The sequence below is a fragment of the Coptis chinensis genome, chromosome 3, assembly GCF_015680905.1.
Source record: "Coptis chinensis isolate HL-2020 chromosome 3, ASM1568090v1, whole genome shotgun sequence".
Classification (NCBI taxonomy): Eukaryota; Viridiplantae; Streptophyta; class Magnoliopsida; order Ranunculales; family Ranunculaceae; genus Coptis; species Coptis chinensis.
In genome coordinates, this window is record NC_141458.1 from 3011387 (window position 1) to 3036039 (window position 24653).

The 24653-nt window shown below is 35.9% G+C and overlaps 3 protein-coding genes across 4 annotated transcripts; 2 read left to right on the top strand and 1 right to left on the bottom strand.

The window, feature by feature from the left end:
• The first annotated feature begins 1394 nt into the window (after positions 1 to 1394).
• Positions 1395 to 4850, top strand: LOC147507275 (uncharacterized). Its single transcript, XM_086599035.1, has 10 exons — positions 1395 to 1553; positions 1626 to 1684; positions 1758 to 1815; positions 2529 to 2568; positions 2759 to 2842; positions 2949 to 3001; positions 3072 to 3132; positions 3354 to 3445; positions 3533 to 3769; positions 4500 to 4850. Exons 1-10 carry the CDS (start codon positions 1521 to 1523, stop codon positions 4647 to 4649), a joined length of 867 nt encoding a protein of 288 aa, XP_086455161.1. The 5' UTR covers positions 1395 to 1520; the 3' UTR covers positions 4650 to 4850.
• A 1576-nt stretch (positions 4851 to 6426) lies between these two features.
• On the top strand, positions 6427 to 12851 carry LOC147507276 (putative protein phosphatase 2C 6). 2 transcript variants are annotated; one of them, XM_086599994.1, is made up of 4 exons: positions 6427 to 7337; positions 8819 to 9106; positions 9938 to 10043; positions 12022 to 12851. In XM_086599994.1, the coding sequence occupies exons 1-4, from the start codon at positions 6831 to 6833 to the stop codon at positions 12342 to 12344; spliced, it is 1224 nt and encodes a 407-aa protein (XP_086456120.1). In that variant the 5' UTR covers positions 6427 to 6830; the 3' UTR covers positions 12345 to 12851. The 2 variants fall into 2 exon arrangements, with proteins under 2 accessions (XP_086456120.1, XP_086456121.1); XM_086599995.1 differs by lacking the exon at positions 8819 to 9106 and having other exon boundaries at positions 6699 to 7337.
• Positions 12852 to 14589: 1738 nt separating this feature from the next.
• Positions 14590 to 16552, bottom strand: LOC147507277 (protein JINGUBANG-like). Its single transcript, XM_086599036.1, has one exon. The coding sequence runs from the start codon at positions 16312 to 16314 to the stop codon at positions 14932 to 14934; it is 1383 nt and encodes a 460-aa protein (XP_086455162.1). The 5' UTR covers positions 16315 to 16552; the 3' UTR covers positions 14590 to 14931.
• Positions 16553 to 24653: the final 8101 nt, after the last annotated feature.

The window sequence follows — 24653 nt, forward strand, 5'->3', positions numbered from 1 at the left end:
TCACTCCATAACAAATAATTAAGTATAACACCAACAATTCAATTTTACCTATATCATTTTTTTGTTTTCTATGGTTTTTTCCTATAATTTATTTTTCTTTCTATATTTATTTTATTCGCTATAAAATTATTCTGCATTATCTCTTTCTATTCGCAATTCTTTCTTAAATAAATCTATTAAAATTTCAACTTTGTGCGAGAACTATTCAAGAAAGAAAAAAGAAAAAGCTGGGACCATATGAAATAATATATACAAATCAATAAGATGTTGTGAGAAAACAAATTTAAAAAGATGTACCAATTTTTATTTGTTAAAATAGTGTTAAACACTTAAACTCTTTCGGTTCCATCGCCTTCTCTCCAAAAAAATAGCACGTTTTCATAACTTAGTAAAGTTCTTCATCACTCTATAACAAATAATCAAGTATATATAACGCTAACAATTCAATCTTACCTATACCATATTTTTGCCTTTTATGGTTTTTCCCTATAATCTCTATTTATTTATATATTTGTTTTATTTGGTGTATAATTATTATACATTCTCTCTCTCTATTTGCAATTTTTTGTTAAATAAATCAATTGGAGTTTCAAGTTTGTGTGAAGACTATTCAAGAAAGAAAAAAAAAAAAAAGTTGGGATCATATGAAGTAACGTAAACAAATCAATAAAATGTTGTGAGAAAAAAAATAAAAAAAATATAACAATTTTTATTAGTATATATTAATCATAGAAGATTCTCTATTCGAATTTTGCTTAGGCCCCCCGATTATCTTGAGCCGCCTCTGAGAGGGATAGAGATAGGGTTTGGTTGAGAGGGAGAGGGAGAGAGAAAGATAGGTGAGGACAGATAGAAACCAACCAATTTTGTTTTTGTCCGCATACCCTTTTTCATTATGCCTAGATCGTTCGCTCTGCTCACTTACGTTAGGGAATTACAATAACTTAAGAAAGAAAGTGGGAATTACAATAACTTAAGTGAGCAGATCAAACGTTTTTGGGAGGAGACGGGTACGTGGTCTAAAAGGATGTCCTCAATCTTTCACCTTTCTCTTTCTCTCACTCCCTCTCCCTCCTTCACTCTCCGCCTTTTTTCTTCTTTCTGTGCACTCCCATTTTCTTTCTCTCTCCTTCAGTGAGTGGGAGCGAACTCATGATTTGGGTTTCCAACAAGCAACAACCCTCCCCCCTCTCTTATTCTTCTCCACTTGTTCAACCCTCCTTCTCAACCAAAACCCAACTCTCTTTCTCTCTCCCCACCCACAAACCCATCTCTCCCTCTCTCTCTCCGCTCATGCCCAATTTGTTCGGTATTTTGGCCCATAAGCCCATTATTGTTTTATAGCCCATGGACTATAGGAGAAGCAAAAGAAAGGATGTCCTAATTCTTATAAATACGCCCATCACTCCCTTTCTTCACACTGTTTGTCTCCCTCGCGCCTTTTTCTTAATCCATTTTCATATATCTCTATTAGAAAATAATTCCTTAATCTAAAAACTCTCTTTCTCTGCAAACATCAAATGGACGCGGAACCCTCTGCTCCAACTCGCAAGGTCTATATTTCATTATTTTTTTATAATCAATACACATTTTTTATTATGTTATTAATTATTATTATTTTACAGGTTAGATTTGCCCCCAAAGCACCAACTCGTAGACCATCGAAGCCCACCGCGCTGAAAAGGTATTTTTGTTTAATGCTCTTAATTATGTGCTTTGTTTTATTTCATTAATTCCATTTGCTAAAATTTTCGCAGTGAAGTGAAAGCTGAAGTTGATTCTGCTCAGACAATTGAATTGCTGCGGCGAATCAACGTAATTCTTTTAATTATTTTATTTTGTTTAATTTATAGAAGCACGAGTAGTAGTACATTTTGGTTCTTTTTACGCCAGAAAGAGTAATCAAGAGGTTATAATATTAATGCATCCCAGTTTACACAAGAAATCCCATCACTATTGGTTACGGTCCAGAAACAACACGTTCCCTGAACTAATCAGGCAACCAGTTTATTCCCAACGAAGGAGCTGAGTTTAGAAGTATAACCACTCTTAACATTTTTAATAAGGAGCCGAATTAGATAAAGTTAAATTTCTAACCTTAAACGAGCAATCCGCTGAAGCACCTAGAAATCTAATTATGTTAATCACTTATCCAGACTATAATTGTATGCATATTCAGAGTTATATGGAGATTATCTATGTTTCAGTGTATGCCAAATGCATCCATTATAGTCATATGTGCTACAAGACATAGTTCATTTACTAGTTTGGATACATGTTAATTTGTAGTCTTAAACAGATGCATCTAAAATCAGCTGTTATTTGAAAGGTATTTAGGCTTGAATTTGCGGATCAAAAGAAAGATGGAGACTATATTAGATGGTCTCTCATGTAAAAGCATCTTATATTTTTAGCAAATCCAATGCAGCATAACAAATAGAATTATATTTGTTTTACAAAGTAATTTGAAAGTCTAGGTGTGAAACTGGGTTTAAAATCTAATCTGACTTGCTGTTTCTGTCTTTTAGGATGGTTCTGGGCGGGGAAGGCCTAACGTTGAGAAGAAATGTACATTCTTCTAACTTTTCAAGTTACATTGCGAGGATTCTTCTTTGTGCATCCTATTTGCGACCTTCTTTTTGCCGAGTCGTTTACAAAGACATATTTATAGATGGAGTATCTTTGTTACATAGCTTTAGGAAGTCTTCAGGCTTGATAACTGTTTCCTTTTCCTGGTTATTTTCTTGATATCTTGCAGCAGCACCTGTTCAAATTGCATTTGGTCAGGGAAGTGCATCAAGTTTTATCAAGTCATATGGTCCTCCCAAGAACAGATCTCAAGGTGCTGTTTCTGAGTGTGATGCAAGTAAAGTTTTTTATACGTTAGGATTTGACTACAGCCAGATAGATATGATGTTTATTAGTCTATGGTTATGGTGTGTTTCTAGGTAGTGGACATGCCTCAGTTCAGATGGCTGAGAAAGTTTATAAAGAACCCTGGGTAAGGATCTCTCTCTCTCCTCTCTCTCTCACGTGCACTGAGTTACTTATCTCTCTACTTGTCACTTCAGGATTATTATAGTTACTATCCAGTTAGTGCGCCCATGAGGAGGCCATACTCAGGAAACCCAGGTACTTGTTAAATAGCATAAGAGAAGGAATATTTCTTTTTAGTCAACATCCAGGATGTGCAGCTTAATTGATGTCTTTGCACATCATGGGAGAAAGGGCAGGTTTTGCCCACGAACTTGTCCTGTACTTGTAATTTTTTTTTTCTTTGTTTCATTTCATGAAGTGTAAATCATCTTACTTTCCTATACTACTAAATGATGACTCGTCCATTGGGTGTTCAGTTCTTCTTGACGAGGAGGAATTTGGAGAGGCTTCAGCAACATTTGACTATGATGAGAGTTATGTGAATCCAGCTGAAGAGCTTGGTTTGATGGTAATCAGATGATTGAGAAAAATTGGAATTGTACTATTAATATTGATGCTTAAACCTCTATACTAATTTTCGGTCGGCGATTCTCAGGATGGGGGTGCAGAAGAAAGGATATTATTCCTTCAGCTCCCAGCATCTCTTCCTTTTGTAAAGCGGTCAGCTTCTGCTGAGGGTAATGAGATGGCTAACAACTCAAAGGCGTCCAAAGCTGCAGGGCGGTCAGAGAAAGGCTGCACTTTGGAAGAATTGCCACCTGGCTTAATGGGTAAACTGCTAGTTTACAAGAGCGGCGCAGTTAAACTGAAGCTCGGAGACCACCTTTACGATGTAAGTGACATCCATACCGATACTATTTAAAGTTGTTCTGTTGGCGAACTTTAACTGTTAAGAGATTTTCTTAATATTTTTTTCTTTTCTTTTGGAAATATATAAACTCAAAAATCTATTGCTAATCCATACCTTTTCCGAGAAACTCATAGTTGTCTATGAGTATACTTTCAGTGATTCATTTTTGGGCAACGTCCTTTGTTGGAACATCTTTCCCGCGTTTTTACTATTACACACAAGCTTTGGATTTTCAGAATTTTTAGTTTAAGTTCACTAAAATTTAAAATGTAACACGGCCACTAACTATTGTCATTGTCCGAATATTCGTTGGAGTGAACCTTGGTAATACGACCTAAGGCTCATGAATTTTGATCGAGTTATCATCACTTGTCCCACAACATTTCCCATCGAGTATAATGACCGGTCTTGTATAGTCTTTATACTGTGACCTTCAATGACATTTGAACATAGACTTGGTCCTGATATACAGATATGTATATAACCAGTAGTCTACCAACCAATTCTTCTTAGATACTTATTGCTATTGAAGAAAGAACCTTTGGTAGCCTTGTCGCGTGGAAGTCTTTTGTTTCACCCAAGTGCACCCTCTTAGCATCGCTTACACAAACACTTATTTTTCTCTAGTTGAACAAGTGCTTGAAAATACCGAACTTGTGAATAAAGCAATGAGAAGGAAAGGCAATTTATTTCTTACTCGTTTGTGTTACAGGTTTCCCCAGGTTCGGACTGCATTTTCTCTCAAGATGTTATAGCTGTCAATACTGAAGAAAAACATTTTTGTGTTGTTGGAGAACTAAACAAGCATGCCGTAGTGATCCCAGATCTTGACTCCTTCTTAGGTGGTGTGAGTGTGAGCTGAACTGTCAAAACAATAGACTTAGTTCATGTTGTGGTTGGGTCAATATGTTAAAAAATGAAGCAAAAGTTGATTTGATTTTATATATTCTCGTAAACAAAAAGAAAAAAAATAAAATTACAAACACCGTTATTGCTGCGGAGTTTTAATTATCATTATGCATTCTGTCTCTATTCTGAATAAAAACTTGACTTTCTGCAGCAATTTGCCTCTGTCAAAAACTAACTCGCATTCGTCTATGTTTGTATTGCTATAACACGCCTACAAGGCTACAAGCCTGCCGCATGCGCAACCACCTTACTTAAATAAACTTGTTATATTTCACTAGTATGCTTTCTGCTGATGCATCTAGTAGTGCTCCAGTCTTCAAAAACTTGTTTAGACTGTAGATTAATAAGGATGTCAACTGATTTTTCAGAGACATGGTTCCTATAAATCTCAATCATCGGACACATTTCCATTTAAGGGTCTTTTTTCTCCCAACGAGATTGATAACTAGTTGTTGTTGAAATATTATGGTAAACGTGCAGTCGAAAATGCTTCCACTGGTCTCTGTTGTTGCCCATAATTTGATTGCTAGCAGGAAACACACATAGTAAGTTTGTACAGTGGACACTCACTAAACGACCTCCTGTATTAACAGACACAAACCTCTATACAACTCAATGGACGCACACTACAGACTGCGGAAGGCACACTGTGCCCTACCTATATAATAACAGATGATGTCGAAATTCTAATTACAATTTACATGAAACATGGTTAAGTTGCGAAAAAAATACGGTGGGTACAAAATTGGTATGATAGTGATTTGCGATAAAAAAAATGTAGTAGTTCTCCTCTGACCCCTTTAATAACTCCCTCATGACTCCATTTAATACATGACCATCAAAATCCTATTATCTTTCTAAAATTCAAAAAACAAACATAGAAATAAATTAATACCAAATAACATATCTAATTAAATGACTAAAACCAAAATAACAATTAAAAAAAAAATTGTCTATATTTCTACAAATAAATAAACCAAATAATAAAATAAAAGATAAATAAACCTCAACTCTAAAAAAAATTAAAAATGAATTGGGTGCATTTGTTAAACAAATCGTCATATTTTTTGACATTATCATCAAAATATTTGTTTAAGCCAATAGATAAATAATTATATGATTTTTTTTTCTCCATTCAAAAATAATGTAAACTAAATTGATAAAAAATGAAATTTTGTGACAAGAAAGAGAGTGAGGGGATTGAGAATGACGAAAGTGAATTTTTTGGGTGCCTAATTTTTTTTAGGGCATAGGGTTTTATTTTTTTACTTTTCTTTTATATATTTTTGTTTACTTTGTTTGTGGAAATATAGGCCAGATTTTTATTATTTATTTGTTACTATTTTGGGTGTTAGTTTTTTAATTGGATAAATTATTAGTTATTTATTTATTTCTATTTTTATTTTTTTTATTATTGAAAAAAGGAAATATAATTTGGATGCCAGATTGTGAGATAAGATATGGAGTTATTAAGAGAGTCTAAATAGATTTTTGGAAAAAATAAAGTAATATTACTATATTGTGCTATATGTCTATTATCAAACTCATAATAATTTAACTTGATAATATATTGTGTAATCTTATTGTGCGTTGTGACCTTAATTCGTTTTTAAAAATTGGACAGATATGTGACCTTATTTGATGATTATTCAGAACCAAAAAAAAAAAAAAAAACAAGATCCCACCCACTACTTTAATAGGAACGAGGATAGCTGACTAGCTGTATTTCTACAGCTTCCTAGCTTGTCGTCCCCCCAAAACTAATCAAATTAGCCAACTAACAAGCACGTGTCACATTCTCACTCGAAAACCATCAAATATGAATTCTCCTCACAACTCAACGTGATAGCAACGCAACTCCTACTTACACAGTAAAAAGTACAACACCGTGGAACAATACCAACCGTTGATTAAAAAATGTCAATTACGTGTTTAGAATTTAAAACAAGGACGACAGTACGACTGGTTTTCATTTAAAGAGTTTGGGTGTCATATTTTCATTAATCTCTCTCCACACGTGTCATTTTTTATTTTCTTTTTCCTCATTTAACTCATTTAAACTCTCTGCTTCGCCTTTTCACATTCTTCTTTTTATCTCTCTTCTAAAAAAGAAGTATTATTTCTTCAGTCTGGGATGAATATGGAGTTGGGGCAGGAAGAAGAAGAAGAAGAAGAAGTGGTTAAAGAAGGATCTAGACCTGAATGCGAGTTGTTGGTTTCAACAGATTCAAGGGCATCTTCAATATTCGGAACAGAAGATAGTCGCAGCTCATCATGCGATATGTCCATTATTATTAGTCCTAGAAGCTCTTCTTCTGGTGAGATTTCAAGGGTAGTGATTGAAGAAGCAGTACAAGTAGTACCAGTACCGAGACAAGTAGCAGTGGCAGATAACGCTGATGAAGTAGCAGTAACAGTGAGAGAAAGTTGTGTGGGGAGAAGAAATAAGGGGGTGACTTGGGGTTTTGCATCAGTGATAGGAAGACGGAGAGAAATGGAAGATGCTGTTTCTGTCATTCCGGGTTTTATGTCACGCACGTGTGATCACGTGGGTGGATGCACTGCTCCCGGTAGTAGAGTTTCTGGTGAAATCTCTCCCGTTCATTTCTTTGGTGTTTATGATGGCCATGGTGGTGCTCAGGTATATTTCTGTTTTGTGATTTTTTTTTTATTAGTTATTATTACGTGGCATGATTTTAGACGTAGAATAGTTAATTAATATTACTCCCGGGATTGTCAGAGAAGTTGAGATACGCTGAAGATCTCATGTGATTTATTTTACTCAGTCCAGAAATCAGCTTTCAAAATTTAGCTCCTTTGATTTATAGAAAGACACCTGTCTAGATTGCTTGACTTGAGAATTTATGTCTTGTTTTATTTTTCGTACTATAAACGTGGCAAACATGGAGGCAATAATGGTATCGATTTTGATGAGGTAGTGTGTCAGTCTAGAACTGTTATTAGTGGACACGAGGTGAAAAAGCAGTGGTCCACGTTAGGAAGGTAGGTGGACGGTTTGAAAAACGGAACGGCACTTGTCTGAAAGAGTCGTGTAACGCGTGATAAATTTTAGAACAGGTGTCGAGTATTCAGGTTTTGAAATGCTGCGAAGGGGGAGTTTCCAAATTGTTTTGGAGGAATTGGGACCCACTTGGACAGTTGTTACCGAAAGTGGTCCTGAGATAGATATGGCGCATGTAAGACACGTTGAATAACACAGAGACAAGAGTACTTTTGACTTTTTTTAGTGAAAAGGACAGACTATCTGATTCAGCGCCACGTATACTGCACGTGAGCCCATTAGTACTAGCAGTCTTCTACAGTTCCATGAAGAAAGGGCTTTAAATAAAGAAAATTGTGTACCACTTAATATTAGTGTTTCTGTCCAAGACTCTTAAGTGCACGTTGTACATTTTGTACTGTATATGATTACATATTTACATTTGACCCCGTTGGTTGAAATTTATGCAACTTATCAGATGTGGGTTAGTTTTAAATTTTACCAAGAGAGTGACAATAAACAATATTGAATTTTTAGAGCTTCTGGAAAATCTAGTTTATGCGTTATTTAGATAAGTTTGGTTTAAATGAAGATGATGCATATTTGTAAGCTTTAATTTCAGTATCTTAAGAAAAAAAACCATTAAATGGAGCTTTTATCTTCTTTCACATTACTTTAGAAAAAAATTTTGTATTACTTTTTTCGTGGAAAAAAAGTCTGTGATATAATCTTCATTGTTTTAGAACCTACTTCAAGTACTTAATTAATCTTGTTAATACTCTCCCCTATTAGTCGTGTTGTGTCTGAGTGTTTATACACTACACAAGGGGGATGCGGGACTATTAACACAAAGCACAGTTTGGATGGTTTTGCGTTAAGCCAGGTAGGATTCCATCTTAGAAACCAATATTTGATTGATGATACTATAACCAGTCCTTTTGGTATGTGTGTGTCACACTTATGTTTTGAGATGCTCTCAATCTCAAAAAAAAAAAAAAAAAAAATCAAGAATTCCGTATTTGTTAACTATTTTCATCACATTAAATTCTGCAATTTTTGTTTCTTATTGGTCTAAAGTATTAATGACACATTTGCAAACACTTCTACCGGTGTTTCCGTAGGTTGCTAAGTTTTGTGCGGAGAGAGTGCATGAGGTGGTTGCAGAAGAATGGGAAAGAGGGGACACAACTGGAAATGGATGGCGTCAAAGGTGGGAGGACGCATTTTCTAGTGGCTTTGAACGAACTGATGACAAGGTCTCTGAGGAATCAATTGCCCCAGAAATAGTAGGGTCAACGGCTGTGGTAGTGGCTTTATCTGGCTGTCAGATCATTACGTCCAATTGTGGTGATTCAAGGGCGATACTTTGCCGAGGGACTGGAACCATCCAATTAAGTGTTGATCACAAGGTCATACATGGACTTTGTTTTGTTCAAAATGCATATATCTTCTTTTCTTTGAAATAAATCAAAAGCACTTAGTCATTTCGATTCAATTTTGAAGTGATATTCTTATGATACCTTCTAGTATACCACTTATGACATTTCATAGTCAAATTATGGTTATGGAAGTTCTAGTCATTGTGTATATATTTACGACGATTCATATTGAAATGATGGTTTTGAAAGGGGCTGACATGGCTGCTAAAATGCATGGGAGTCTTCAATTACATCATGTAAATTACTCAAGAGAATAATTTACATGAAATCATCATTATATTGTTTCAATAGCTGGAACGTTCTTCCCAAATTTGAGGTTAGAAGTGTAATCTTCCTAGGTTTATGTCATGCAACTAGGATTCACGTGCTAGGTTTTGATATTTTTCAAGCTATAGATATACTATCTTGAGAGTTTCATCTCAAATCGACTTCAGTTTTGTTCTCTACTTGCATGCGCATAAGAATATAATATAAGAAAACTTCAACTTTCAATTACACTAGTTTGTTTGCAATAAATCTGATTTGTCATGAAGCTATTACCAAAATATTTGCATTGAAATCCTTGTTATTTTTAACTCTCTCTCCCGCTCACACATTTAAGTTGGACCTTGCACGAAGATTTAGTCCAAGTCATTGTTCACTAATGACAATTTAGCATAGCTCGAAAGAAGCTCCATTTATGTCAATGGCTCTTTATAATATCTCTGTCTTGTGTCTGTTAGCAGTTGTATAACTAATGCTCTGTACCACAGATTATGTTTTGGTAAAGCTTTTCAGGCCTCTTGTTTTGTGATCTTACAGCCTGACAGGGAGGATGAGCTGATGAGGATTGAGGAAGGAGGAGGGAGAGTCATAAATTGGAATGGTGCAAGGGTGTTTGGAGTGCTCGCCATGTCGAGATCTATTGGTATATTCTCCCCCAAATGTAGTACATCTCATTGCTTTCTGGTTTCTATGTATATATATGGTGTATTGATCATAGCCTGGGTAGACTTCTAAAACATGTATGCAGATGTCCAGAAGAATCTATTCATGAGCGTTTCATTGCAAGAGGGCAAGTCTTATGGATAAATGTTTGTGCATTTAAACTTTCCATTTTCATTGAGTATAAAGGGTCATTTTGAATTCTTCGATAAGTTAAATGATAGATTATCGCCGCCCAGTCATTTCGACATAGTCTTGTTGTGTTATTAACTTAGTCAAAAGTGTGGTGAAGCCGTCCTCAACAAGACGAAGCTCCATGAAGTTGTCCTAGAGCCTCATGTAGGTGGGCACGCCAACTGCTATTGCATTCTGACCTCCTTTCAGGATTTTAAGCAACACACTTTTAATTTATGTTTGCTGTAAGCACAAATATAGTAGGCATACTCTTCTTCTTTAACTTCTTAGTTTGTCTTTCTTATGTTTTTAATGTTTGTTTTTATATGGAAAATGATCAACTCTCAGAAGAGGCTGTCCCAAGTGAGCCCCTTGAACCTAGGCCTTCACACAGCGCCCTTATTTATAGAGTTGGCATAGTTCGTCAAGCTTATTGTGTTCAAATTAGAATGTTATAAGTTTTTTACACTTACTAGGGAGGAACACTTTGTTGGTAGATAAGAAGGAAGTAAAGACTAGGCAGAAGTTCATTTAAATGTACTTCTATCTCTTTTGGCGTCCATTTGTTAAACGTACCAGTTAGTTAACCAATTGGTGTAGCTTGAGCTGACAGCTCACCCTTTTGAACCTAGCCGGTTCAACATCAGGCAACAATCCCACCAAGCGTAGCATGTGGTTTCTCATAGAACCATTTTAGAGTTACTAAGAGACCTACAAACGATGAAGTCAGTTTTAAGTTTGCGAACCCAAGGTTGGGCGCTTGAAGATTCAGATTATGTGTGGCACTGTGTGTGACACTTTATCTAGAAACTCCTGAAAAGACTAGAAAAGCTGATTAAGATGCGAGTCGATTCATGTGGAGCCGGAGGCAGACTTTAATTCTAGTACCTGTAGTATGCAATGTAGACCTGACACCCTTGTCAGATTCCAACTCACGTAACTTTTGCCATGCAACATAGACCTTACTTGATGCTTGAGACAATTTCTGTGAAAAGTTCACTTTTAATGTGCTGTTTTGCTTCCATTATTGTTGTCTGGGATCCTCCTCTTCTAGGTTTACAACTTATCACCTAGTAGTAAGCACGGGTTGTTAGCATGAGTTTACAGGTATACGGTGGTGAGTGGGGTTTATGGTAGGTCAGTAATTCAAGTTCCATTTCATTTTCATAAACATACTTTTTTTTTTTATCAAGGAAGCATATTTAACTGTGAAGCGTGCAGATTTGGGCATTTGGTTACTTATCTTAGAATATATATATTTTTTTCATTGCATATCCCCGTTATACTTCAGGTTTGAATATTTTCCATGTATGCCATGTGCTCACGTGCATTCTTATATTTTCATAAAATTTTGAGTTATTTAGACCTGACCCCCCATTATTAATTGGAATTAGACTTGCCTTCCCCATATTCAGAGAAAATAGACCTGCCCATGTTGGTTTCATCTATGCTTTGACGTTAAAGTTTTTAATACAGGAAGAAGAATTTAGTTCTCAATTCTGAAGATACATACATTTTTTTTTTTTCAATTCCTACGATTAGTTAAGTGTGCTTCATTTCTTCAATTACCATATATGGAAGGACTAGATGTGGGATCATATCTTACCTACAGGTGTAAAAGAGGTTACTTGTTGATTACATTGATTTGCATCTGGGGTGGTCTGCCAAATTCCCAGAGCCCATTTACCCCCTATACTTCGAACTAGTGGTATTTTACTCGGCTTTGCTTCTCCCACTTTGGTGGTAGCACATGCTTTGCTCACTGGGTTATGCTTTAATTGTTTCAGGTGACAGGTATTTGAGACCATGGATTATTCCAGTGCCTGAAGTTACATTTACCACAAGGAGTGAAGAAGATGAGTGTTTGGTAGTTGCAAGCGATGGGCTCTGGGATGTGATGGCAAATGATGAGGTAGGGGAAATAGCTCGTCACCTGTTGAAGCGTCTGAGGCGATCCACATTGGCTGATGAGACATCATCTCCTCCTGCAAAAGCTGTTGCTGACCATCTCACTGATCTAGCATATAGGAAGAACAGCTTAGACAACATCTCGATCATTGTTGTTGATCTGAAATCAAAGAGAAAACGTCAGCCGAGGCAGGCAAAATGAAAGTAAGATCAGAGTTTTTTATTTTACGTTTTTTGTTCCCATTGTCAGGGAGCAGCAGTGACAAAATGGTTTTACGAATTTAGTATCAAGGGGTTGTCTAGTGTTGGTATATTGATGTAGTCATCCTTAAATGGGCTTCTTTGAACAACCGCCAAAGTTGGCTAATGATCTCGAAGCCTGCGTAGGGATGTGTTGCAGAATTTACCTCCATCTGGCTCTGTACCATCCGACATATTGACATTGGTTTTGTTAGCAAATTACTAGACCAATCCTCAATTTTTTTTAGTTTGGTCCCAGAAGGAGTGAAGTAATTCTCTATTTCTTCTGAACGGTTCGTTTGAAGTTTTTCCATCTCTTGTCCAGATATCAAGTACTCTGTAATCTTGTAGTGTACAAAAATCGAAAGATAAGGAAAAAAAAAAAAAAGAGGAAAAAGGAGAAAAAAATGAAATTGAAAAAGAGAACATTTCGAATGTTTGGTTAATTGAAGCATATTTCCTTATGTCACATGAATGTCCACTTTCTTATTTACTGATGGGGTGTCTTATAATCTCGCTTGCTTAAGAAAATTTAACTGTGCCAAGTTGCTTGTATTAAGCAATAATCAGCCCAAGGTTCCTTCTGTAGTTGGTTGCCAGAGTACATTACTGCTGCCCCTAGACAAGCCCAAATATTGTGATATGATAGTGAGCAAACATGACATTGGCAGACAGTATTTCTAAAGCAGCTCCTACACATGCAAGGAAAAACTGACGTGCAAATCAGTAGTACATTAGAAACCTTGATACAAGATACAGTCAGTAAAAGTGTGTTTTTAGCTTAATTGTGAATTTGTGATTGAAAGACACAGAAATAACTTGAGTGAGAGGCATCAAGTGCAGTATTACAAACAAAAAGGGATCAGAAAGCCTAGCCGTACTAATAATGTTACTAAAACTCTAAAAGTGCTGGTTGTGTTCACTTGATTACTAATTGCGACCCCCCCCTGTGAGTGTTCAAAATATGATTCACATCTTTAATGTTGCAGCGTAAAGCAAACTTTCCACATCCGTCAGATTCTATAATGTAAATTTTGTGATTGGATGTCTCAAGATTCAATGAACTGATCTTACCATGTTTAACCATTTTCATACTGTAACTGGCAGACACAGAAGGCTTTGCGCTTGGTACTAGTGAGTTGTGTAGAAGACTAGTAGTGCATTATGTATTTACATATGCTCATTTTGGAGTACTTCTATGACTTTTGAGTTTGTGTTTGCCTAAGGGCATCTCTAATGGGGGGTGTAAAATTACACCTCCACCTAGGCTCCACGTAGGTGCCATTAGGATTTTACACCTCTAATTGTATAGTATTGTATAGCTTATAAATATCCACACTCTATACTCTCCAATGGAAGAGTGTAAAAAAAATATATATTTTAAACTCGGACGTCACTCCAAGTGACGTCCTTCTTTAATTTAAACTGGGACGTCACTCCAAGTTAAAAAATTACTTTAGAATTAGAAAGGGACGTTACTCCAAGTGACGTCCGAAAATTATTTCACTCAGATGTCAGTTCGAGTGTCGCCCGGGTTTTTTATTAACTAATAGCGAGAGGGGGAATTTCCCAACCTCTTTATTAGCTAATACACTATTACCTACGGTATAGCACCCCCATTGGAAGAGTTTTTTAATATTTGGAGTATAAAATTTCCACTTTACACCTCCCATTGGAAATGCCCTAAGTGATGTGCAAATTAGACAGGAGGGATTTTTAGATTGTTTTTTAATAGCATTTTCGGCAACTGTCTGACATGGCGGCACAGAGTCCGATCTTTAGATTTGATCCAACAAATAGTAAAAATCTGTTTCGAAATGCTATGGCCCATGAACCACCTTAACCTGGTTAGAAGAGTCTTAGTCAACTTGAGAAGTACTGCTCATCATCTTGACTGCAAACCAACACAAAAGTAAAATTTTTATTGAAACACCACACTTAAGGCGGATAGATACATATATCTGAACTGGACAGAAACATTCTCATCGTCTCATGAAATGTTGTCAACTGTCCAAGTCCATTTAATTTTATAACATTCCTAACATATCTAGCAGGCTAGTAACTAGACTAACAACACATAAAAATTTCAGACTTGGAGCTTATAAGAGCAAGTCCAATGGGTGCTATAGCACCCGAAAAACCAAAATGTCATTTCAATGGGACTGCTAGAAAACTTTTAAATTTGGCTAGTGTGATAAACCCAGTTAAATTTGTGGCATTGTCTAGCAGTTACCATAATAAGTTTCGGGAGAAAGACGACACAATTTTTGCCGTCTGTGTGTTAAATTTCGATGGATAGCAAAAACTGTGTCGTTTGTCCATTTCAACTTAAATTTGCAACAACTAATAGACGGACTACAGAAACTTGTACCGTCCGTATCCCTTTAACACCTCCATCTTCAACGTACGCCTTCATTGGAACTGATTTTGAGTTTTTTATCTCTCAAATTTAGTTGGGCGGCCAAAAATGCTAAAACTCCTACATGACGGTACTATAAGCAGCCCGTTATAGCAGCTCTCCATTGGACTTGCTCTAATGAATCTTTATTTTAATGAAATAAATGGTCACCTTGGAGCTTCTTCTGTACCCAAGATGGAGACAACACGGGACTTATTTCACACTCCATGAATTTGGTGTCTAGATCACTGCGCTTCACTGTTTCATATTCCATGAGTTTCAGCTTTGGATCACGCTGGACTCTCTCATATTTGCTCGTGTTCTTTTCTTCAGGAAAAATCCTGACTCTCCACACCTTAAATGTTCCATCCATACTTGCACTAAAGACTAAGAATCCCATAACAACATTCTCCAGGCAAGCAGCCAAGGATCGAACAGGCCCTCGATGTCCATCTAACACAGCTAAACATTCATGAAAACTACTGCCTTCTTCTCTCCTCCAAATCCTTACTGTAGTATCTTCTGAACCACTAAAGATCAATCTTTCCATAGCTACTACGCAAAGAACACTGTATTTATGACCTTGTAAGAATCCTCCATGGTTGAATCTACTTGAAATCTTCTCCTTTTTCCAGAAGCTAATAAGTCCGTCCGAAGAGGCCGAATAAAGGTAACAAGAGTTGAGAGAAGAACTTATGGCCAAGGCATTCACAGGTGAAAGTTGAAACTTGAGTGTCATAGTGAGTGTATGTGAATTCTCTCCATACACCCTTCTCCATATCTTAACAGACCCATCAGATGAGCAGGTGAACACAGAGCCATCTTCTTGGTTTACAACAATTGCACTGATAGCATCATTGTGTGCTACAAATGAGTCCATGCATCTTTGATCCGATACCCTCCAAGTTTTTACTGTTTTATCCCAGGAACCGGTGTATAGTAGCCCTTCTGCATGGTAGTAAGCGAGGCATGAGATACAATCTTGGTGTTGTAACGTTTTCTTCCTTGAGAAGAGGCGAAATGAGTTTTGCGGAGGTAGCATTGTGAGTTTCCGTGAACGAAAATCACCAGAGTTATTTGTCACGCTCCATACCCGAACTTTATGATCCTTGTGTGTTGTGAAGAGCATGTTACCGTAAGCTAATATGGCACGAACATCGCCAGAATTCGTTTTAAGGTATCCCCTCTCTGCGAAATCCATCTGCTTCCATACACGAATATGACTGCTCTCTGAACCCGTAAACACACTGCCATGCAATACTGCAATGGAGAAAATATTTCCATCATGACGGTGTAGTGATGCAATACATTGGTAGAGAAGAGTTGAAGGAGGTGAGGGATTAGTAGGGGTGCATGCCCATGGCGACTCAGGACTCGGAGGGGAATATGGGTCCGTCAATGAAGCTGTATAATATTTTGCAGGTCGACTGTTTTGAGGATCAGGTTCATATATTTCAAGCTGAGGTGATTTTTGGGAGCTCTTTTCGTCATTATTAATGAAACTTAGTAGTGTTCTATTGCCAGAGATTTCCATGAATATAGAGAGGAAACTGAGGTTGGCCTGGTGATCACTTGGTTGAATAGTTGAGGTATGTGTTGGCCATACAGGATTGAAATGGTGGGCTGAATATAAAGATGTTAATTCCCATGTAAGTAGAATTCGTACGTGTTAGATTGAGAATATTGAAGGCATTGAAGGCTCTGAATAAATTCTGATGGTGATGATATGGACCATTCATTAGGCAATGGAGGAATTAGAATTAAGATGGAGGGACTAAGGAATTGAAAGCAACGTGACTAATTATGTTTCGTTATGTTTCTATCATCACGTTGCCCTGGTGATAATTATTATTATTATTTTTTTTTGAAAAAGATGAATAGGGTTAAGGCAGACCCTCCTTTATCTGCATCTGAAACGTACATATATCATCGACCTTCCTTCTTCCTTAATAGTTAGACGGGACCATTACATATAAAACTTTCATCGACATGTAAAGAAATTAAAACTAGCTAGCTAGCTAGGTAATCATCACTCTTGTTCACTTCTCTATACAAGTGTATAGTTTACCTCCGGCATTTGAGCTGTTGCACCAAGATTACTGCAGTACCATGGGGCATATTCTCTACACCTTTTAGGAGACGTATTCACCCTAGTGAATCCGAACACACTGATATGATACCTTGTTGAAGCTGTGCTGCGGACTTACTTGAAGTCCATCCTCAATTCGATGAGGTATCTTCATATGCATATTTAACTACTTTAAAGAGGATGGTTCGGTGAACAGTGGCCTTTCTCTATAATACTCCTGTACAATTTCTATTATTACAATTATTATTAAAATGTAGATATGTAATAAGATATGTTATGGAAAGGTAAGACTAGCATTTGATTGGTAAAATTTAGATGCTTCTCTTTTTATTTAGCGCATTGCTCATATTTTATCAACAAATTATGAAATTGCCATCTAACTATTTTAATTTATAAAACAGCTCCTATACTTTATTTAAATTACAGAACAATCCATCTCTTAACTTTACAATAAATTATATAGTAGTACTTATTATTTTTTATTTTTACAGTGAACACCAAATAAGGATGTAACCGCGCCTATGCGCCGTGCCGGAATGCCAGTATTAGATAAGGTGACTTCAATTCAAAAGATTAAAAAGCAAAGGGCTATGAACTCTTAGATATTATTATATTTGCAGTCAAACACATAGTAGTCCCCACGACTGCTACTTACTACTTTACTAGATTTAATTATTAAAACTTTTGAATATTTTAAATGGTACTTAGGTACAGTAAACCTCTTCTACATCGTTTGTCTGACTCATCCTCTCTATTCAGTATTCATACTCTGATATGTTTCTCCACTCAATTTATATATTTTGTTGAAGTGAATTTCCTGGTTTCAAAATATCTAGTTCACTCCCAGCAAGTTCCCATCGAACAGGTGAATTCTCTTAATTTCCTTGTGAATGCAGTTACACAACTGTACGCTTAGGTAGTGGTAGATGGCAGTGGTGGTACTTAATTGGTAGTGGAGGCATAATGGACAAGGAAATATCTTTTGCGGTGATTGTATCGATTGGTGCGGGAAAAAATAGTTAGACTTTGAGGGTCACAAAATCAATACAACCGGCCGTATCATCATTATAATGTTCCTGGACCATTAGAATAATAGAATTTCAAAGCAAAGACAACACACCATGATCATAGGATTTCATTCAAAATAATGGTCACCCAGCCAAGATATGGTAGGAACCACCTGCAAAGATATTGACAGATGTAATTAAGGCGTTATCCCATGATGTATACACCTTACGAAAGCTATTTACTAGTTCTTTTAAATGTTGAAACAAGTGAAATCCTGGGAACTATGTCATTTAAATGTTGAAACAAGTGAAATCCTTGACAATTTTCACTTATCATTAACTGGTCTTAATTAAGTTGGATGCACATTTTTTCTATAATTTTAACATAATGATAAAATAAAAAACTTGTCAATAATGGCCATACTGTGCAGTTTTGCAAGTTAGAACATCCTTACCCTACAAGCCTACATGTACAACTCTACCCATGAATGTCCTGCTGAAGCTAGCTCGGACTCAGCCTAAAAGTAAATAAACACTTCAAAGTTCAAACTGATTGAAAAAAAATTATTGCAGAAAGATTAATCTCGAAATATCAACTTTACACTGACTTCGTACAACATTCTATGCTAAATGGGTTATTCATTGTAGATTATGCTTAATCAGACACATGAAAGTTATGTGATTGACAATAAATCCTTATGTTCACTGTCATGTTTTTTACTATTTTGTTTATTTTCAGTTTAAATGACAAAAATACTATCCTCGGAGCAGGTAGGTCAATCTATATGCATTGAGATCTAAACTCGTATTGTATGATTTGCATCTGACCGTTCACAACTGCCCCAAAGCCAACGAAAATCACCCCCAACTGCCAACGATATTTTTGCTTCATTTTATTTTAGTTTTGTATTTCATTACTTAGAAATTAGTATTGGGCACTCATCAAATTGGATTGGGCAACCCCAAAAAAAATAAAAAATATTACAAGTTTGCCATCAAAGTCCAGGCCCAACAACCAATCCAACCGGCCTCGCCATAACGAACCCAGCGTATACTCAAACGACTTCACCATGTAGTTTGAGTGTAAACTCAAGTGGTCTGCGCGTATCGTTTGAGACAAAACTCTTGGTTTTTTGCTAGACGATATGGTGGGTCGTTTGGGCAATCTCCAAGACAACATGATGGGGTTGTTTGGGGACTCTCTTGGGCGACATGGCTGGGTCGTTTGAACTTAAAAAATTCGGTTTGTTTGTCACGATATTCATTTTAAAAATCAACTTCCACTTAATCAACACAAACTCGAACTCAAACTCGAAAACGACTTCATCAAGCTTGGGCAAACTCGAACTCAAGTTTAATCAACCTAATCTTCCACCCAAACTCCAAAAAAACATCAAGTTTGAAACAGGGGAGGATCCAGGGAGGGGCGGGGGTGGGCTGCAACACACCCAAGCTTTCGTAAGAAAAAAAGTAGTAGTGGTCAAAATAGAAATTTAAGGTCAACAAACTTCGCCCAGCCCATTGACTCATTGAAATTAGAAATTTAGAAATAACGAATAGAGAGAAACTCTCGGTCTCTCAAGTAACTCAGAAGTCAGAACTTCTAAAGTCTAAAGTCTAAAGTATCTCAGTCTTGGGAGTATTTCAGTATTTGCTTATTCTTTTCTTCGGTTCTTCACTTCTTCGACTCTTGCAAGCTCTTATTATTCTCATAAGGTAAATTTTTTAGTTCAATTATTTTCAATTTATTTAACTTATTATGATACTTGTTTAGTTGTTTAAATGTTTGTGCATTAGACATTAGTTTAGTTAAAACACCAATTTGTTTAAATTGTTTATATGAATTCGTTTATTTGTCTAGGGATTTAGTGACACCAATAGAACTATTTATTTGAATTGGATTTTGTTTTTATGCATTAGAAATTTTGGATTGTGTGGATGATGTGATAACGCCCAATGATAATTATTTTCTCTATCTATTGTATATTGATAATTATTTAATATCTTAGATTACAATGTCGCATCATCAAGTGCCCAAAAAACCATTAACTCTTCTATCGTTCTATAAGCGAAAAAATGATAAATCGGAAAGTGGCGAAACTTCAACATCTATTCTTGATATATAATTCAAAACTTGATGGGGATGAGTAACGTCCTACCAAAGTTCAAGTTGTCAAAATTGAAAGAGTTGAACCTTCTTCTCGAGTCCAAAGAGTCGGAGTTGAACATTCTTCCAAAGCTCAAGAAGTTACACCTATGGAATGAAGTTGATGTCACTTCTCTATTTGAACGTGATCCGGGTAAACGTATTGCTATATATGAATACCTGCTTAATAAACGTGATGAAGTCCGAGTAACTTATCTTAGAATGGGACCTTATCGACCGGCTCATGAGAACGAAAAAGATTATCCATTGACTATGTTTGGAAAGCAAGGACGTCGGTTCAATGCTAATTGGTACAAACTATTTCCTTGGCTAGAGTACTCACTCCACAAGGATAGAGCATATTGTTTCTATTGTTTTCTCTTTGAAACCAATCCTCCGAAGCATCCGGTGTTTACCATTGATGGGTTTCAAAATTGGAGGAAAGTTAACAGTGGGAAACAATGTCATTTTTTGAAACATGGAGGTGGTCTTTGTTCTCTACGTAGGTCGGCAACATTGTATTGTGAGAATCTAATGAATCCTTCTCGACATATAAATAGTATTATCAATAGACTTTCTAATGAACTGATTGCAAATAATCGGATCCTACTCCGAAATGTTGTTCAATGTATTCGGATGCTTGCACTACAAGGGTTTCCTTTTAGAGGCCATGATGAGTCAAAGAAATCAAAGATCGAATTGTGGAAGCTTCCTTGCAATGTTTGAGTTTTCAAAATTGTTGAACAAGAAAGTTGCTGAAATAGTAGGTAATTGTTTGGGAAATGTCATGTATACTTCACATGATATTCAAAAGGCACTTTTGCATATATTTGCCTAAAATGTGAGAAAGAAAATACGTGAGGATGTTCGTGATACAAAGTTTTGTATCATTGTGGATGAAGCACAAGATAATTCACGGAGAGAGAAAATGACAATTATTATAAGATTTGTTAATCGTGATGGTTTTGTTAGAGAGAGGTTTTTTTGCTATTGTTAGTGTTGAAGACACTTGTGAATTAACTTTGAAAAAAGAGATTTCCAAAGTCCTTGCTGGTAAGAAATTTCTTATTGGAAATATGAGAGGCCAAGGTTATGATGATGCTAGTAATATGCGTGGTCAATGGAATCGATTACAAGTACTATTTCTTAAGGAGTGTCCTTATGCATATTATGTGCATTGTTTTGCGCATCGACTACAACTTGCATAAGTTGCGGCTTCTAAAGATGTTTTCGATGTTTGGTTATTCTTTTCAAAGTTGGCATCCATTGTTAATCTCCATGTTCCGCCTAAGAGGAAGAAAGAGTTAGAGAAAGCTCGAAAAGAGAAAATTGAAAACTTATTAGCAATTGGTGAGCTTAATAGTGGATGAGGTGCTAATCAAGTTTGTACATTCTTTTGTTAAAAGTTAAATCTTTATTTTAGGTGATTCATATAAATATTTTTTGGAGAAACTCAATGGAGTTCTCACTATGAATCCATTTGTAGCTTGATGGAGATATATGATGCAATTTGTACTGTTTTTGAACTGTTCATGAAATGGGTCTAGTAACACCATGTGTGGGGAAGCTAAGGGTTCTTATGTTGCTATGAGAGACTTTGAATTTGTCTTTATGTTTCATTTATTGCATAAGACTATGAGAATCACAAATGTACTATGTAAAGCCTTGCAAGTGAAGTCTCAAGACATTTTAAATGCCATGGGTTTAGTCTCAAGTACAAAGGATAGTTTCCTTAGGGATGTGATTTCTTTTTGCAAGAAGCATGACATTGATATTCCTAATATGAACTCTCGTTATATGTCGGGTACATGTCGTTCTTGCCAGCAGAATGATTGTACTACAATTGAGCACCAATACTACGTTGATATATTCAATGCTGTAATAGATTACCAGTTAGTTGGTGGAGTTGAAGAGTAGATTATCTGAGGAGGCAATGGAGCTTCTTTCTCTTAGTTCGGCTTTGGACCCGAAAGATGCTTTTAAACACTTTCATATTGATAATATTTGCAAGCTCGCTGATAAATATTATTGTGAAGACTTCACGAAGCATGAGATACTTATTTTGAGAAGTCAACTACAACATTATAAGCTTGATATGACTCATCATCCTTGTTTTCAGAAATTGTCTACCATTTATGAGTTATGTCGAGCTTTAGTTGAAACAAGAAACTCAACTATTTATCATTTGATTGATAGATTGATTCGTCTTATCTTGACTCTTCATATCACCACAACGACTGCTGAATGAGCCTTTTCAGCTATAAAACTTGTCAAAACACGACTTCGTAACAAGATGGATGACGAGTTTCTTGCGGATTGCATGGTTATATACATCGAAAGGGAGTTTGCTAACGAAGTTGATATAGAGTTTGTAATAGATGAATTTGATAAGAAACCTCGCAAGTCACGTTTCATTAGTGTAATGTTTTAATTTTTGGATGTCTTTTGTTATACTTGTCAAGATCTATATATTATGTGTATGTGTCTATGTGAAGACATTTTGTTTTTGTTCATTTTGAATAGTATAATGAAGATGATTATTTTTTGGTATGATGTTTGTTGGAAATATGAAAGCGAAGATGATGCTTGTATAGTTTTTGGTGGGACATTGTTATAATTTTTTTGTTAGTTTAACTTAAGCCCCCAGCTTAACATTCTTGGCCGGATCCGCCCCTGGTTTGAAATCATTAAGTTTAATCAACCCAATCTTCCACCTAATCAAATTTAATCAACTTAATCAAGTTTAATCAACCCAATCAAGTTTGAGTATATACTAACTAGACACGACTCAAATTGGGTGAAGTCGCCAACTTCAATTCCCATTGTTGATTTACAACTCAACACTCGAAGTATGAACACGACAGAAAACTTATAATGAAGATTTTTTTTTATTTGTTTGGGGTTAGGTGATGAATGAGAGTTTTTGATGATACCGCTACAAAAAGTTTGAAAAAATGGTAGCCAATATAATCAAATTTAATCAACCTAATTGAGGTAGGGGGTGGGGGGGTGTAGCTATTGTTGTTGGACTTAGTTGTCAGACTTGGGCCGGAGGCTAGCCAATGCAATTTGATGAGTGCCCGATTAAATCACATTAGTAAAAATGTAACAAAGACAAGGACTACAATGAGGATGTAAAGCAAATTATATTATTTAAGATTGAATGCATAGAGTTCCTTTATACTTCTGTTGTTTTCTCTGCAACCGTTGGTGGTCGGTCAGGATTCTTTGGTTTTTCAGCCATTGTAAATTAGTAATGACGAATTGACGATGTATCTGTGAGGTGGAACAGAGAGACCAAATCAGAGGTATAATTAAATGAGATACCATGAAATAAAAGGTACTTTAAAAATAACCTCATGGAAAGAGGATTCATGGATTTTTCATTCATGACAACAAGGGAGGACTCATTCGATACGCCATCCCCTTGTAAGATATATATTATATTTCTATTGATAAAAGATTCATTATATTGTCATGTAGACCAAGCATTAAGACACCAATAATAATGTCAAAATTTGTAGATACTTCAATTTTAGTCTGTTAGAATATTAGTTTGGTTACGTTGTGTTGCTCTTACAAGTTACAATAGTGGAGGATCTGTACATTGAATTGAGAGGTAGAAATAATCACCAACGATAGAAGAAGATATTCAATAAGCCATCTGATAGTTACATTGTTCTTTTTCATGCACCTTGTATCACAATAAGAATGGAAAAACAAATTGTTAGAGAGTTTTATGTCAAATGGCATTTTGTATGGAAATATACATAGTTCCGAGATCGACATTGTGTTTCGTAATTAACTAAAAGAGGAATATCTGAGGGTGCAATGTTCCCTAACGAGTGGCGAGTTCTTTAACCTTTGACAAAGATTTTCAGAATTTTTCAAAATGTAGCATCCATAATGACGTAATTTGTTTGTTGGTTAATACCTAACCATTGACTTCAATATAAGCACAGAATGAGCTCTGCAAATCTGCAATTACATTAGTGTAGTGTGCCTACGGTGATATATAATACTAAGAAAAGCTATATGATATGGTAATATATATGTTTTTTTGATTGGCAAACCTGTTTTTAAACGATATCAGTAACTCATTGATGGCGGCGGGGTTAAAATCCTGAATCTCAGATATCATCACCCAAATATTTTACCAATTTTACTAGGATAGTTGGCACCTGCTATACATGGTAATATCTATTACATAGTCTGATTTCATAAAATATTAATAGTTTCCTACTCTACTACAATTCGACGCATGGTAATATGGAATATACATTTTATGTTTAATAATGTGACGTGCAGGCGTGCAGCATTAGCTAATCTATAATGGCAGATAATTCAACTGGTCACATTTTTTGATAATGCATAGATAAAGTATTTGCATACATAAATTCAATAAAAAAATATATGAACAAATCCTCAAAAGTGTGATTAACAATCCTTCGATGCTTCATAACAGTTGCTTAATTATGCTTCATAACAGTTGCTTAATTATGTATCTCAGCTTGCAAGAAAATTTGTGGAAGTTAAGGAAGGTGTTCCCAAATCCCAACACTGATGTTTCTCAACGAGACAACGATTAGCCAATTTTTTTTTCTTAGCCTGTCACATGTTGTGGAAAGATA

Coding starts and splice junctions, on each gene's coding strand:
- LOC147507275 (XM_086599035.1), top strand. CDS start 1,521: ATGGACGCGGAACCCTCTGCTCCAACTCGCAAG. Junction 1,554..1,625: donor CCTCTGCTCCAACTCGCAAG/GTCTATATTTCA, acceptor ATTATTTTACAG/GTTAGATTTGCCCCCAAAGC. Junction 2,569..2,758: donor GCCTAACGTTGAGAAGAAAT/GTACATTCTTCT, acceptor GATATCTTGCAG/CAGCACCTGTTCAAATTGCA.
- LOC147507276 (XM_086599994.1), top strand. CDS start 6,831: ATGAATATGGAGTTGGGGCAGGAAGAAGAAGAAGAAGAAGAAGTGGTT. Junction 9,107..9,937: donor AATTAAGTGTTGATCACAAG/GTCATACATGGA, acceptor GTGATCTTACAG/CCTGACAGGGAGGATGAGCT. Junction 10,044..12,021: donor CGCCATGTCGAGATCTATTG/GTATATTCTCCC, acceptor TAATTGTTTCAG/GTGACAGGTATTTGAGACCA.
- LOC147507277 (XM_086599036.1), bottom strand. CDS start 16,314: ATGGAAATCTCTGGCAATAGAACACTACTAAGTTTCATTAATAATGAC.